The sequence below is a fragment of the Malurus melanocephalus genome, unplaced genomic scaffold (assembly GCF_030028575.1).
Source record: "Malurus melanocephalus ecotype Western Australia unplaced genomic scaffold, MMel_1.1 scaffold_241, whole genome shotgun sequence".
NCBI lineage: Eukaryota > Metazoa > Chordata > Aves > Passeriformes > Maluridae > Malurus > Malurus melanocephalus.
In genome coordinates this window covers 1,132,706-1,149,036 of record NW_026623473.1, presented here as the reverse complement: position 1 = coordinate 1,149,036, position 16,331 = coordinate 1,132,706, and the positions used below count along the sequence as shown (strand labels likewise).

The following is a 16,331-nucleotide window of genomic DNA, read 5'->3' as shown; positions in this document are numbered from 1 at the left end:
AGCCAAATACAATCTTATCTTTATCAGATATTTATTTTTATAAATCTCCTCTCATGAAATAAGTTTTAGTACAGTACTGGAGCGTATCAATTTTTTAATGATTTCAGTAACCATCCTGTAGGTAAAAATATACAGCTAGGCACACATGTACACCTAGGCATGCTCATACACAATATAATGGAAGTTTGGAACATGTTCCTCTGGGAGAAATAATTTTAAAATCCAAAAGTGCTATCTCTGCTGAAGCACTGAAATAGTTATTTGACTATCTGCCACATAAGCACTGATTTTATTCAGATCTGGTCATCTTTGTGTTTTATAGGATTACCTGATAGGATGATACTTAATTAGCACAAGGCTTTAGTAGAAAGTTAGCACTTAAACACCATGACTTTCTTGTGAGATATAATAGTGATGGGGTCCCTGTAAACATCCTTGCTCTGTATATTCAATAAAAAATGCTTATTGATTGTACYGAAATTATTCTTGCTGACCAAAGATAACTAAGAAATCCTGTTTATTCTTGTACATCATCACTGAATTATCTGACACAATTTGTATACTCTGTGGTTCATAAGTCACACTGTTGCAGAAATATCTTGCAAAACCCCTGCTTGCAATTGTGATGCGCAGGAGGAAATAACCCAATCAAATTATTTTGGCTATTTCATCTCAGCAGGACTAAAAAGAAATGGTGGCTAAGTGTAGAGACAGAAAAGACAGACCTATAAATCTGTACCTTTTATCTGCTGTCTCAGAAAGCCCTGGGAGCCATGTTTGTTCTTAAGCTTACCTATAATATAGGATAGAACAAGGTTCCAGCCAGTGATGAAAGCCCACAGTTCACCAACTGTAACRTAGGTGTACAAATACGCTGAACCGGTCTTGGGAACACGAGCACCAAACTCGGCGTAGCAGAGACCTGCCATCACAGACGCAAGSGCAGCGATGAGGAAAGAAATAACGATGCTCGGTCCAGAATCGGATTTGGCCACTTCTCCAGCAAGGACATAAACGCCAGCACCGAGCGTGCTTCCCACTCCCAGGGCTATAAGGTCCACTGTCGATAAACACCGGCACAGCTTGGTGTCCTCAAGGCTTTCACCATTGATGTTCTTCTTCCGCACCAGACACCGAATAAAGGACAGAGCTGGTCCACAGGGCAACATGGTGGATGTCGAGCTCTGAAAGAAARGAAATTATTATAGCATAACATTGACTGGTGAAAAACAATGGAAAAAAAGTATTTGCGTGAAGAACTTTAATCACATCTGCTAACTAATATGTTCACACTGCTCTGTGACATTAAATAAGCTGGCATGTGCTTTTTCGCCACTAAATACTTAGACAAGTATTCCTGAGGCCTCTTCCTTCCCATAATGACGCTGCTGAAGCTGCAGCAATCACTTAGGATGTTATATTAATATGCTTATTAGTATGCAGCCCATGTGACAGGCAGAAATGCTCTTATGACTCCATGCCCCTTACCTTAGCAATTTCAATGTTGCAGAAACATAGCATTTTTTAAGGAATTATTTCTCCCAACCCYCAGATGATATTTCATTTGGTATTTTCTTAACAGGAAAACATCCTCTGGCAGATCTTGCTCTCAGATAACTAAGCAATTGCCAAGACTCTTGTTATTCAAACGGCATCTCAGATTGTTTTGCTTCTTTGCCATTTGGGACAAGGCATCTTGAAAATTGTACAGTCATATACTGCAGTGGCCAGTAACTGATATTATTGTCTTTTCTGCTGAGAAGGAATTCTCTTGGCAAAATAGGAGTTTTTCTGCTTCTGATTTCTGCTTCTTTTGGAGAGGACAGAAGGCTAGTTTTTGCTACCACAAGCCAATAAGACAAGGCATTTCTTCTGCCTGGACCCAGCCTTTCTTCTTTAGCCTTTGGAAGCTAGAGCACAACCAAAGACCAAGTTCAATACACAAACTTTGTGTCTGTGGAGGAAAAAAACCTCAAGTGCATGRGAAATTTCTCTTTGTAAGTATATCCATCCTAGCATAGTCTTGAAAAAACCACATTCAGCMTGTCTTGCAGAATTTCCTATACTTACCATGCATAAATGCATACAAACAATGCCTGAACCCTACTTCACAGCTTCTGTTGCTGTGTGCCAAGACAYGGCCCCCTTTCAGCTTTGGCTGAGACATTCCAAGCCTTCATAMTTGATAAGTGAGTGCATCAGGAAGAACTGATGAGCTTACAAAAAGCTATTTGGCTTCACACAGGACCAAATGACATAGGCATGAGGTGACAAGTGTCTTCAGAAATAACTGACACATGTAATGTTTTCCTGAGGTGTCCCTCATAAAGCAGAYCCTTTAATTCATTACCCCCTGCAAGAGATCAGCCTGGGCAATGAYGCACTGCTGAGATGTGCTGGCTCACAAGCAGTCTGTGAGAATGCTGAGGCTGAGCATATCTCAGGCTAAAATACAAACCTACAGAAGCAAAGAAGATAACAGCTGCCTTTTGGTGGCAGCATTGTCCTAGACACTCATGCTTACACTGTGCTTACACTGACCGCCACCACACACTCTTATAAAGGGTCTTATTTCTGCAGACTCATAGGTCTTATTCCTGAGTTTGGACAAATATTGGCTTTCTTTTCTGTTGATCTTTATGACAGAGAGGAACATGAAGTAGGGTTGGTGAACACATTAAAAAATTATCTCTTCTACTTTTCGACTAKCAGGTTTCAGTATTTTCCCAGATGCTCTTTTTTTCTTCCTCTTTTCCCTACTGCAGCCTAACCCTGCCTCATCCTAGCACACCACTGTGGGATCTGCTTCATCCTGGCCTCTACTGCCATGAGCTCTGCCAGCGCTGGCCTGGGCCCCTGCTGAATGTCCTGCCCAGTTGGGGAACAGTGGCTCTGCTCTGACCCTTCCTGGGGAGGCACACTTGACAGCTTGGGAAAGGGGGATTTTSATACTTGCTTTGCATAATCACTCAAGAAGGAAGTTAGTGCTTTTGAGGCATCTCTGATGCRCTCATCCTACATTTCTTGGAGCAGACTTGGACACCTGCCTGCCTTGAACAGCAGTGTTAGGCATGTAGCCTGCAAGAATGACTAGTCACGGAGGGCTGAATTGCTCATGTGGTTTAAACAGAGAAAAGATTGAATCCTGAGCTTACATAGAGTTTAAACATAGGCAATGAGTGATAAGAAACCAAAAAGGAAAATGCCCTAGAACTCACGAAGAAGAGTGCAGTTATTTCTAATTAAGATGCAGAGCAGACRCAACCTGATGATTTCTCATGCATTCAAACCTGTGCAAGGCTCCACTTTGAAATCTGCTTTACTGAGAGCACTTCGTCACATGCAGAGCAAGTTTCACTTTGTCGCAAGCAAACACCTGTGAAGTCCATTTGTTACCCACACTGGCACATTCCTGTTGCTGCATGTAAGTGAGGTGGCCGCTCTTTGGCTCCACATGCGCTGGGTCACTGCACTTGGAAAGTCTCTTCTGGAATAAGTATTAATTTAGCTACAGAYCACACTATAAACACAGAATACGCCTCCAACCGTCCTCCAAAAAAGGGAGGTCTCAGTTCAACTGCCTTAGACTTAAGAACCAATGGTCAGCCCTTAYTGAGACCTCCTCCTTCCTTGAACACATTCCTAGAGAACCTGCTAAGCCATCCACATTACAGTTCAGTTTTATCCCTTCAACTGCATTCCACCAAGAGACAGGCAGGAGAGTAGAACATAATTTAGACAGGAAAGGAACTTGACAGGGGGAAAATAACCAAAAAAAAAAGCTTCCTCATGTCTGACGGACCTTCATGGTATTTGTTAGAGAATCTGAATAAGAAGGCATTTCTCCAATCCCTATTGTGCTTTATCGTCTTGGTTACTTTTTTTTTCCTCTACAGTATCTGCTGACAAAATCATCTTAATTTCAGCCTTTCCCAGCCAATTGTAAACCAGATTATTTACTGCTTGTCCACTGCATATCTGAATGCCAATCCAAGAAGATGAGTTCAGTTTTATAGTTCATACCAGCTCTTCCTTCACCTGGATGATCAGCAACATTTAAYAGTCATCTGTTGTTAGCCCTATTCTGGCAGGAAATGTTTGCTGTCAAAAGATTTGTAACTAAAAACACAACACAAGGGACAAAGCCTCTATCTGCAAAGATTATATTCATATTTAAAACTGCTTTGACTGCTTCACTCATAGTCATGTAAAATCTACCATTTCTGCAAAGTATGTTTCAGGTAAAAATAACGTAACCTAGCCTCCTAAACTACACAAAATTTAAAAAGTAAGTGGATATTGAAGCAAAAGAGTAAATTACATCATGTGTCACTAATTTTATTTCCATTAAAATTAAATTTTAATTTAATTATTTCTCATGTGGTTTAAGTGAGTACTCATTAAACCCAAGTTACACATGAGAAAATCCAAAGTTTTGCTGCATTTGCCATTCAACTTTTCCTGCAAAATTTTCCATTAAAAGCTCTAATAAAAAAATCATTAAAATCTCATATTGAAAGCAAATGTAATAAAGTAATATGAATCCTCTGAAAGTTTTAATGCTGCTATTCAGATTAATGTCTAATGATTCTTGAAGCCAAAGTAAAATAAAGATATTTTACTTAAAACTATTCTGTTGAGCTAATATTGTACAATATACTATTCATTTTAGATGCAGCAGTTTGACATTTTAARCAGCATACCAATGAAGGATAGAATACTCGAATAAGTTTGTAACATCTTGAAAGTTGGAAAATATAAATATACACTGATKAATATAGATTAATTTAGCATATTTATTCAGCCTAATTTTCCTTAAAAAAATCTGTAAACGTTCATTTTTTTTGTCTCTTATTAAGTACATCTAGCCTTAATCAAAATTGCAGTACTACATTTATTAGATCTTGTGAAATACTACATGAAAGTAAGATCTTGTGAAAGATTATACGAAAATAAAAGAATTCAGAGATGAAGYAAAACCTGGCTTGATCTTGTACAATAATATATGAAAGTAAAAGAATTCAGAGATGAGGCAAGACTAGCTGTAGCTAGTGATTTGTCCGTGATTTGCATGTGTGTACACACTCACACAGTCAGTACATTATTTTACTGTAAATGTCCTAAAACTTCATGTGGTGCCCAAGACTTTCACAAAACTCCTAATGCCTTGGAATATTTAAAGAAGTGTATTCCAACAATACTTCAAACTATAAAATAGGAAAGCAGCACCTGTAACAGAAGTCAAAGATGCATAAAGGCAAAAAGCAAACCTTTATTGTTCAGAAGCAGAATCACCTTCTAGACAGACTGGGAAGGAAAATATAACTGCATCATCTATAGATTAACACTGTAATTTTYACTTCACAAAGACAGAATAATACTGTAACATAAACAAACTGCATACCACAGCTCTTGCTACTCAAACAGCACATATGTTAAAGGCAAGGTTATTTCCTGTGATAACCTTGGCTGCTTTCAGGTTAATTCTTTCAGCAGTAATCTTCATTACTAACCTGATTTAGTGCAGCTTCTGCAGCGCAAATTTCTGCTCCTATTACACAGTCCCRAACTCCTGCTGTGATAAATGGAAGAGTAGAGAGTGAAAGTGATTTTACTAAAATACTTGCTTTAAAAGCCAGCTGCAGGTGGTGCGTGAGCCCTCAGTGTTGAGGGGTGGAGGCTTGACAGCCCAGGTGATTGGAGGGCTGCGAGCTGGCCACCTATTTGCCCAGCCAAGCAGGCAGGGAGGGAGGGAAAGCCTTCCTGTGTTCAGATAAATCATAGGCACTGTCCTCATGACACCAAACCCAACTGGAAATGCGTTTCCTGCATGTAAACACACCTATGTCAGGGAAACTTTTTGCACATCCTGAAGGAAATGCAGATGTCAATCTTGGTATCCCACTGTGATACCAAGCAAAATCTTTCCATTGCCCTTGCGAAAAAGAAACTTGATTTGGAGCATTTTGAAGGATACTTTGCAATGTTTTGAGACCTGAATGGGACCATGATAACTGGTTTTGTTGAGCAAATTTTAGAAAAATATGAATAATTTTAAAAGTACTTCTGTGGCTAGAAGCAACACATAAGACAGTACATTCACAGAGCCTGGCTAGAGCCCATTCTGCTGAACTGGGGTAGATGTACCATAGATGATCTTCTCCTTTATATGGCTTGAAATGCACAAATGCTGAATTAGAAATCCACAATGCTGGAATTAGAGCAAGCCAAATATTCCTGTGACACAACCAATAAATAAACCTCAGTTTCTTAAAAATTAGCTTCCAGAATAAACTAAACCCCACTATATGATTTACAGCTGTATTTTTATTACTTCCAATGGCAGACAAGCCCATTCCAGACATCTAGTAGTATATCCAGTCAATATTATTCACAGCATATTGTTTCCTTCTAAACATTCCTATTTCAATCACTTTAGTTTTGCTCAGTTAATGTAAGATAAGCCTTGCAAAGAAAAGCCCTATGCTTCTCCCTCATTAAAAAGTCTTTCATAGGAAAATATGTAGAAAAACATACATTGTGTGGCAACCCCCTGCAACTTTCTCTCAGCTTTTAGTTTTCCATTAGTGTAAAGTCTGCCAGTGCTCCAGAAGCAGAGGTTCCTCCTCCCTCCTCCATGAATAATCCTGCTTCCTGCAGTCACACATAAGGGAAGAATACAACCTTTCCTCAGCTCTCCCAGATCCAAGGAGAAATTGTGCTCCAAGAAAGTGTGTTCCACAGGGACGGGCTGTGTTTCAAGACTRGGCATCCAGCTTACATCACCCAAGACAACTGTTTTCTTGCAGGCAAAACTCGTCAAGAGAAAAGGTCTTGTTTGCTGAGGTCTGATGATGACAGTGCTAATTCTTCTCCTCATCTTGACCTCATCCTTGTTAAATATGAACTTTATATCTTTCACAGTTAATACACAGTCAGAAGATAAAAACAAKAAGTTATGCTACAGGTTGGGTTTCTTAAACTACTTTTAAGGAGCATCACTCTGACCCGTGACAGTAGCTAGACATTTTTTTACCAAACTAAGTTCATGAATGACTCAAGAATTACTCAGATGGTTCTTGAATATCTTCAGTGAAGAAGACTCCACYGCGTCTCTGAGCAATCTGTGCTTGTGCTCTGTCATCTGCACAGTAAAGAAGTTCCTCCTCGTATTTAGCTACAACTTCCTGGGCATCATTTTCTGCCCATTGCCTTTTGTCATCTTGTTGCTTATCTCCTGTCTGTGATAACAATTCATCCCTGGTAACACGAGTAAACTTACGGATCATTACAAGGACAGAGCTGGGCTGCTACAGTTCATCTGACTTTCTGAAACTCAGTCCTGAGATCAGTGAAGGAGGCCAGACCTGGTGCTCTCTGGAGGAGACTGAGCAGACAGAGTGCTGTCTGATGGCAGATACCTGCAAGAGCATACTGAGCTTCTCCCTCAGACAAAATTCTTGCTCTCTCCAGGAAAGAGCAGTGGTACATCCACCTGGTGGCTCTCAGTTTGTTTCCAGTTACAAATCCGACTGTGTTTGGACCAGCAACATTAGGTTCTAACTTTAAGTACTTTTCTGCTCCCAAGCAACTCTATCACTTGGATTAAATCCATCTAAAGTGCTTCATCCAACAGTTCTCTGGTTTACACACCCCAAGGACTTTTGTAGCACTTTATTTCCATTAAAAAGTTGATCACAAATTCTCTTCTTGCCAGAAAGCAGTTGACAATTAGAGGGAATGAACTGAAGGACAAACTTATTTTGTTTATTTTCTTTTCCTATGGAAGGCGCCTTTTAAGACTTTCCCTAAGAGTATCAAAGGAGTATTAACATATTTTTTATAAAGTTATGCAGAAATTCCTGCTCAGAGGATTTTAATTTTACAACAAAGACCCCAAACCATTAATTTTGATACTCTTGTACGGACTGAAAGTTCTACAAATGCCCAAGYGACAAACTGATTAAAAGCTGTTCCGTTGTTGACTCTGATTTGTCTCACAGACACGGCCTCATGGCTGTAGGCCAAAATTCGCCGGTGTTTTACATAACCAGAGGTGTTAACTGTGCACATGAGTGTCCATGTGCTTGGCCATATAACCACACATAACTCACCAAGGTTAAACATGAACAAAAGTGCCCACAGGCCTAGGCCTTAGTGAACCATGGCAATCCCTTCACTCTGCAGCCAGCTGTAACAAACACAACTTCTGTCATGCACAGTGAGAAAGGAACACAACGTGTTTTGTACACTTTGTGCAGCTCTGATGGGCTAGGAGAAGATGTGCTAGTACTCAGAAGAGGATTCATCAAGTGCCAGCAAGAATCTTTTCTAGATAAAGTATTTACATTTTAGTGGTTCTGAGAATAAAAATCCAGTGCAATCTACGTGCTAATGAACATAAAATGATCGTAAATATTCAAGAGAGAAAGAATTTTTATGAAGCTTCATAAGTAGCGTAGGCCGTCTCTATAATGTTATGACAGGATCATTTCTGAAAAGAATAAATTACAATTCAACACCTTTTAAAGGACTGCCTATTTATTAAAATTAAAATATATTTATTTTAGAATTGTTTCTCATGGTTTAAGCAGATTACTGAAACTAGCTCCTAAAGAATGTTGTAAAGATTAAAATAAAATTATGATTTACCAATTCTCTTGACTTTCCTTAATAATTCGTTTTTCAGTTTGTACTTAGGAAAATACCTCAAATCCTGAACTTCGGTAAAAGAAATTTAATACAACCTATAAAAAAACCACACATACTACTTCACTAATCCAGGCAGGAAGAATAAACTTGCAATCCAGCATCATTTTGTATGTAGCAAGAAAAAGGGCTACATTGGCACAAATTCCTATTAGCTATTTTGAGCCAGGAATGAGTAATTTAGCCTAATATTAAGCATGTCTCAAACAGCTACTGCCACTTGCTGAATTCCAAATATTCCCAGGGGTCTAAAGGAAATGTTTGTGGTGCTCACAGTGCAGTCCCTAAGTCTACAATCAGAGTTTTCGAGAAGGAAAGTAACTATTTAAAGCCATACTATCTAAAAAAAAAAAAAAAATCCACACATACTTTTTTGGCCTTGAATACAGGATAAATATAGATAGGAGATTCAGATAGAAAAGCTTGTAGTATATACAAAGAAGAACCAATAAAGTTAAGACTAAGACTTAATCTGCAAGTTGAAAATAAATTGAGAGAATAAATTTGGCCATGTCTTGCCAAAACTGAAATGGTTCTGCTTTGCATCTCCCTGGACACCTGGGAAAGAAGTGTCAGATGCAGCTTGGGAAGGGCAGGAGGAAGGCACCACCAGCCAAAAGAAGCGTGAGTACACTTCTCCATCAGAGGCAGGAAGTCACAAACAGTCTTTCAATAAAAGCAAGGAGAAAGATCTACCAGAAAACCAATCATTAAAGCATTATGGATGTTTTGAGTTGTAAGCTACTGCATGACATCTTCTTCTGCTTTTCCATAAGACTGCTGGAACTCACAACATACTGAACTGAGGCAAACTTTAAGAAAAAATAATTCAATTTCTGGCAACAGTCCATATCTGAGCCAAATGTGGGATAACATGCTACTTACCATGTGTATTTTCTCCTAATGGCCACCACTTAAGTAGGTAATTAGGGACATTTTATGGAAATTATCCCAGCCCATGTAAATGCAACTGACATTTAAAAGTAGTACTTAAATGTCAAAAAAGAAAAAAAAAATCACCCTTTTAAAATCAAATACTGAGGCTCTGGGCTATTTATTATTGAATGTTACGTTATTATGTACAGAGATAATAGTTTTTTAGTTGTTTTGAATGTGTTTCATTTATTATTTTTAAAGGTCACCCTGTTCTAGTTATCACATTTTTCATGACCTGAATTAACCAACTGAAAGTCTATTTCCCAATCCTTCCATAATACAGGAATTCCTTCAACTTACTGTTTCTCACCCCAGGCAATCAATCTCTTTCCTCAGTTTACCTGGATTTTTACTGTTGTTTGAATATGTGTGAGAGGGTTTCATTTTTTTTTTAGATTTTTCAACTGTTAAGGCAAAAAATGGTCCTTTTCCCTGTATCAAAAAGGGAAATCTTTCAAGTTACTATCTTTAATGAACATTTTTTTTCCTATAAAACACAATTTATCCAGAAAATTTTTATTAACTCCATTTCTACTTAACAATAATTTTCCTTTCTGGATGATGATATGAGAGTTGCTGTTTTTGCCTACTCTCTTTAATCAGTAACAGGGCTTCACCTTTCACCCCATGGTTACCACGTTTACAGTAAGAGTTGCTTGTGTAAGACACAAGCGAAAGGCTCTTACAAACATATTCTGTTCTCTTGAAAACCCAACACATATACATAAAAAAAGTCGGCTTTCCCCCTATTTTCTGTGGGGGCCAAGAAAGGAAGAAGAGTGAGAGGAGAAAAAAGAAAGGATGAGTACGTCTAAATAAAGACTAAAATAAATCACAAGTGATCCCAGAAATAGCCTCACTTACAAAAATATCATGCAGCAGGGGAAGGAAAGCAATTCCTATTACACAACTTACTCGCTTCTGTAAGTCTTTTTAAGGCACATGGAGAAGATGCCATCTCAAAGGGATTACCAAAATAAAACCAACAAAATATGAAATCTAATTAAGGTGTGACAATTTTCTCATAATGAAATAACCAAAATGAAATATGTTTAAATCATCTGCCAGTTATAAGAGGTTTCCAAAGTGAAGTTTGCTTTCTTTAGTTTACAGAAATCCAAGAATTAGATGCACATTATTTATATTCCACATTTCCTTTATCTTAAGTCAAAGGCAGTAAGAATTAATTTAAGAGATTCTTGTATAAAAGTTTTGAAAAATCTCCTTTGCAACCAAATATTGCTGTGAAGTAATGGCAAAGTATTTAAATTAGGATCCAGCACTGCATCTGCATTGGGCTTTATTAAATCAAATAAGTATTTTGCTTCCATTCTGTGTGAAAATGGAACTGTGATGTGCCCAGCACCACTACCACACATCATACACGCCAGAGAGAACGTCTGCTCAGTGCACTGGCATGATTTATTTTAGGTTTATATATCAGAACAATACAGAACGACATAAATAGGAATGGTTAGTTCACACGATATAAATAAGATGCATCTGCAATGTTTAATCCCAGAAGCTTTAAACAGTGTTCTGTGGTCTGAAGTTAGTGCTGCTAAGAACACCCCAGATTCCTCCGAGGTACTTTCTGCACTCTGCAAGATCGAACACCAMTTCTTTCAAACATGAAATCCCCAGAATAACAAGCCACTGCAAAGTCACTAGAACAAACCTGTTACAGAGCACTACCCTTTGACATTAAATGCAGACAGACATTAAATTCTGGACAGACGTTCTCAATATATACTGTACATATCAAGATCATATAAATACAAACATCAAACATGATTGATAACTGAGGTAACTAATGCCAGAGAGTTCCCTTTTCATTCTTGGCTTTAAATAGCACCACTGCATTTAATGCTTCAGGAACAGAGTTTGAAGAACATTATAACATTCAACTGGGTAATATTTTGGAGAGACCTTCAAATTTCTCAGTATTTTTTAAGCAGGTCAATAAACAGCTTGACTGCATGTAACACCTCAGAGGTAGAATATGACCAAGACTTCAAAACACAGTGAAAACTGGGTTGACCTCCATAGTCACACACTGAGATCTTGCTCACAGATTTCCAAGGGGGTTAGCAACAGGTGAGTGGGAAGTGATCCTAACTGTGCGCTGCAGCTTTCCTGAGAGCCGGCATTGCACAGGCTGCATGATGTGCTCCATCAGGGCACTGCAGACAGCAAGGCCCTGTTCAGCATCTGCTGCAGATGCTGAAACGCTGCAAAAACCCTCTGTGAACTTCCATTAAGGAAGAAGAATTCTTCTATATKTTAATCAAATCACAAGTACGCATGACAATTGCATAACAGCCATGAAGACTTYCAGATCCAAGCAGATCTGACGTAACATATTAAGACTGAAGCATTGGCAAGCCTGCCTGAAGAAACYAGATCTTCTCTTGGTATAAATCCAAGTTCAGCAGTAACAGGAGAATCATTTCTGCAGAGCATTAAAGAGCTACAGCACCTAAGACAGCACACGTGTTGGCTCAGAAAGCAGTGAGTATTCTGTAAATAATAAATAACACATGGAATAGCACAAACACTTGAGAGAAAACCCAACTTGGGTGTGCCTGTACTCTCAGCCAGCCAACATGATGGTTCCTTACTTGCAACTTTATCTTCAATATAAATTGTCTGGAGGTACTGATAAAGCAAACAGTTTAGCAGTTCCACAGTTTTCCAGGAGGCAGTTCTTCCCATAAAAATTGCAAAAGTCACTTGAGAATTAAAATTGCATTTATTGTACTTTGAAGCTGCTTCATTTACTACCAAATGGTACAGAGGAACAAACTACATCAATGTTGCTTGMAGTAATGTACTTGCAGTACTAACCAATGCACTAGTTAAAATATATRCTAGCAAATGTGTTTTCAGGATAATTTGTGTCATACAGTAAATAAAAAGTTGTTCGGACARTCATTACTCCCCCTACATGAAGATCAGTTGAAATACAATTTTCCAATTTTAGTTTGCTGTGGCAACAGAGGGCCCCATAAATGTACAACTTTTTATTCTATCTTCAGCAAACATAAAACATTCAATAAACACTCCATACCACCTCCTCCCCTCAGTCACTTTCTTTCCTTGTCACATCCAATGATCCTGAATGGCATGACCAACTTCTGACTGAAAAGSTCGYGGGWTGTCACACAGATAACTCCCTCAAACATCCTCTTCTAGCTAAGATATATTAAAGATTAGCAATACAGAACATCAAGCCCATTTAGTTACCAACTCTTCTTATATTTGTTTTTTAGTTCTATGTTCATATATTTCTTCTTTTTTTATCTTTTACTTTTTTAAGTGAAACAACATATTTTTCCCCTTATTTGTTCCTAAATCAACCTCTTTTTCTAAATCTACACAAAAATTAGCCTCATCTCCAGCCATGCTGTGAATAAGTTCTGGGGAAAAACCCACAGAACGCTAGATCCTAATACAGCCAAATATATTTGCTTTGAAAATCCCACTCCAAATGCACAAGCCAGGCCATGAAAAGCCCATACACTGCAAATATGTAGATTAGCTGTCACCAAAGTTATAACCTTCCATCCATTTTGTGTGTGTGTGGCTTTGTGTTTGTGCATGAGCATAAATTACACTATTTCTCCATTCCTACTATGCCAAAAGATACGGTTGTTATATCTGGATCACAATTTTGAAGTAAAACTGTCCTGCTTGTTCAYTCTCTTCTCATGAGCTCTGGAGGCAATGACAGCAAGTTCTGGCTGCCTGTGTGAGCAGAGACAGGATTTGGCCCCAAACCATTCCTGACTCACCCCAGGAGAAAAAGGAGACCAAGCCAGATTCACTTACTCAAGGGCCAAACCCAGAAACCAAGTTGTGAATTGAGATGCAGTGATCTAGGAAATTACAGGCAGGAAAGATGAGACAGCTCATTTTAGCAGGTACTTGGAAAAAGCTACTGACATCAGGTATCTTGTTTCATAGAGTAATTAGAATATACACAATCCCTTTTGGATAAAATACCATAGAGTGGATAATGTCATAGAACTTACTTCTAATTTTGAAATGCCACCCTTCTGGTACCAGATGGAATATTTCACCAACCTACTGATTTTTATTGAACCTGATCAGTGGTTAGTATGACTTGTTAATGAAACATGTTTTCATACTGAAAAAAAATGTTGGCATGAAAACTAAGTACACATYCCTCATGGAAACACCGTAAAAAYATGAAGCTTTAACTGGTCTACACCAGCAACAGATACTCATAAAATGAACTTTGTTAACATAAAATTAGATAATCAGTGTAAAATCCTATATGCTTAATCTATTAAAAAAAAATCTTAGCTAGTTTAAATGATAATCAACATGTATGTCAGCAAGTATACCTTGGCTAAGATCCTTTTTCACCTATGCATTGCTTTACTGGCTTTTACTGCTCTTTATTTCTGTCCCTAGAAACTTAGCCAGCAATGCACATGCATAACTCATGCTTCTCAGTTTCCAGCAGCTGAAGAGGCTTAAGCAGAACCGAATGTCCCTTGTGATCAGACTCCCGTAACTTCCAGTTACTTTCTTTTATTTCCCTTTCATTTTGACCTTTTTTCACATTCCACATACATAATAGAGCAATCCTGTACTTCCTAGCCAAGTTTCAGTGGTGCACAGATTAGAAGTGTTTTTCTGGTACCAGCAAAATGCAGTTTTAGAAATCTTTCATTATATACACAGCAGAATTTCTGGCTAGAAAAAAAGATAAAAATCAACCTTGAAGATATTCCATATGACTCACCTGGAATTACTAATCATCTTCCTTTCTATTTCCAAACTCTGCAGGCACAAAACTTTATAAATTAAGACAAAAATCAATGAAACCTGATACTCTGCTGCAGCACTGCAGATACTTAAGAAAACTGCCATAGAAGCCTCCATGAAATCTGCAATTACWTTACCTCTGAATTATGGCAGATGTTCTACCTCCTCATGTAAAACTCTCCAGTAGCACTAGAAGTCATCCCACCTTACTCTGATTATCCTATAAGATTAACTGGATGGTGACAGACTACAGTCTTTTGCTGAGGTAATGTTGAGAGGAATTTTTTAAAACTCTGAGAGTAAGAGTCTGAAAGAGAAAAGTGCTGCTCTTCTACCATAAACATGTATTTCTTCTGAATTTTTCAAGACAACTTGTGGATGTCAACTATASCTAGGTAACATCCTGAGCAGGAAGGCAGAGACTTCACAAGGACACAGCTGGACACATTTCACCTACTCTGCAATTCACAAAAACTGCAAAGAAACTTGGGAAAAAAAATCTCCAAATTGTTAGAACTGATCAATGATCTTGAAAAGAGGCAGTAAAAAGAGGGTTTTTCTGATGGGAATTACAAAATCTACCACAAACAGCAGACAACCATGTGATGGCCAGGAATACTTCTGAAAGGGTGTTTAGGGCAGGCAACAGCAAATGGATGAATTGTCCAGAGCAGAAAAAATGGATTTACTCTCGAAGGAAATTGGTGGGCTGAGCACTGGACTGCAATGATTCATATGAAACTGATGACAGCTATTAAGCCAAAACATGAGAAAAGGGGAAAAAGGCAGTGGAGCTACTGAGCCCAGAGATCAAACAGATCAAAGACAGCTAAGCCTTCAGAAAAAAAGACTCCTCTTTTTTTTTTTCTTTTATTTATAACTTTGCTCTCTGTGATAGTGGCATGACATTAGAAATTTTGCTATAACCTAGACATAAATCAGCCAAAAGAGCAGAAAATGCATCTGAGAAAGCAGACACTTTACCATTTCATGCCTATCACCATAAAATATACACTGGGATAAAGATGGGATGTCATGCCATGGCTTCTTCAAGCATTACAGTAATTTCATATTTCCTTTCATTCTACTTGSTCCTAATTCCATAATGCAAACTCTGGAAAAACAAACCTCTCAGAAAGCTATTTCATATGATTAAAGCTATGTAATGCTAACAGGTTCTCTTCAAAGACAACACATAAACAGAGCATGAAAATACCATTCTGCTGGGGAAATTGTCAAAAGTATGAGTCTGGCTCTTCCTAAACTTAGCTTAATTCAATTTATTCATATTGCTGCTTTTCTTCTCCCCTTTCTTCCACAAAAGACAAAAGACCAAACCAAATARTGTTCACAGTTTTAACTGCTTGGAAGTAAAACAAAGAACATTCATTAGAGCTTGTGTAAAAGCAAGGAGATGGACTCCAAGGGAATGTGAGTAAAGGATTTCTTTGTTCAAAATTGATCAAACTGAGTATATGGCACACAAAGAAAGCACAGTTAACAAGTACATGCTGGATCAAAGGCTATTTGGAAAGCGCAATCAAAACCAGATGAGAAGTCATGGATAAAGAGGACTTAATTTTTGGCAAYGGTATGAATTTTGGAATGGTATAAAAATTAAAAAGAAGCTACTGACCATTAAGAGTACATTTCTACTTCCCCAAAATGAACTGAACATCTCCCTAAGAATATAACTGGGTATTACTTGGACTCCTACTTTTAGGCTTGGCATCAGATGTCAGCCACAAATTATTCCTTATGACATCTATGCTTAATACAATTTGGCAATGCCCAGAGACGGCAAAAATTATTATGCAACAGAATGCCCACTCTGATGGGAAATATATTGAACACTTAGATAAACAGAAAATCTTCTTGTTAAAAAAGGG

General features: G+C 38.1%; 1 protein-coding gene across 4 annotated transcripts in view; it reads right to left on the bottom strand.

Annotated features, from left to right (window-relative positions):
- LOC130578812 (cationic amino acid transporter 2-like) overlaps positions 1-16,331 on the bottom strand; it is a 47,922-nt gene that overhangs the window by 13,713 nt on the left and 17,878 nt on the right. For 2 of the 4 annotated variants that reach the window (XM_057375173.1, XM_057375172.1), the window contains one exon: positions 794-1,184. In XM_057375173.1, coding sequence (XP_057231156.1) covers positions 794-1,169 — 376 coding nt within the window. In that variant the 5' untranslated portion in view covers positions 1,170-1,184. Of the gene's footprint in view, positions 1-793; positions 1,185-5,513; positions 5,660-16,331 lie in introns of those variants that run through there. The other 2 variants (XM_057375175.1, XM_057375174.1) reach the window with 2 other exon arrangements.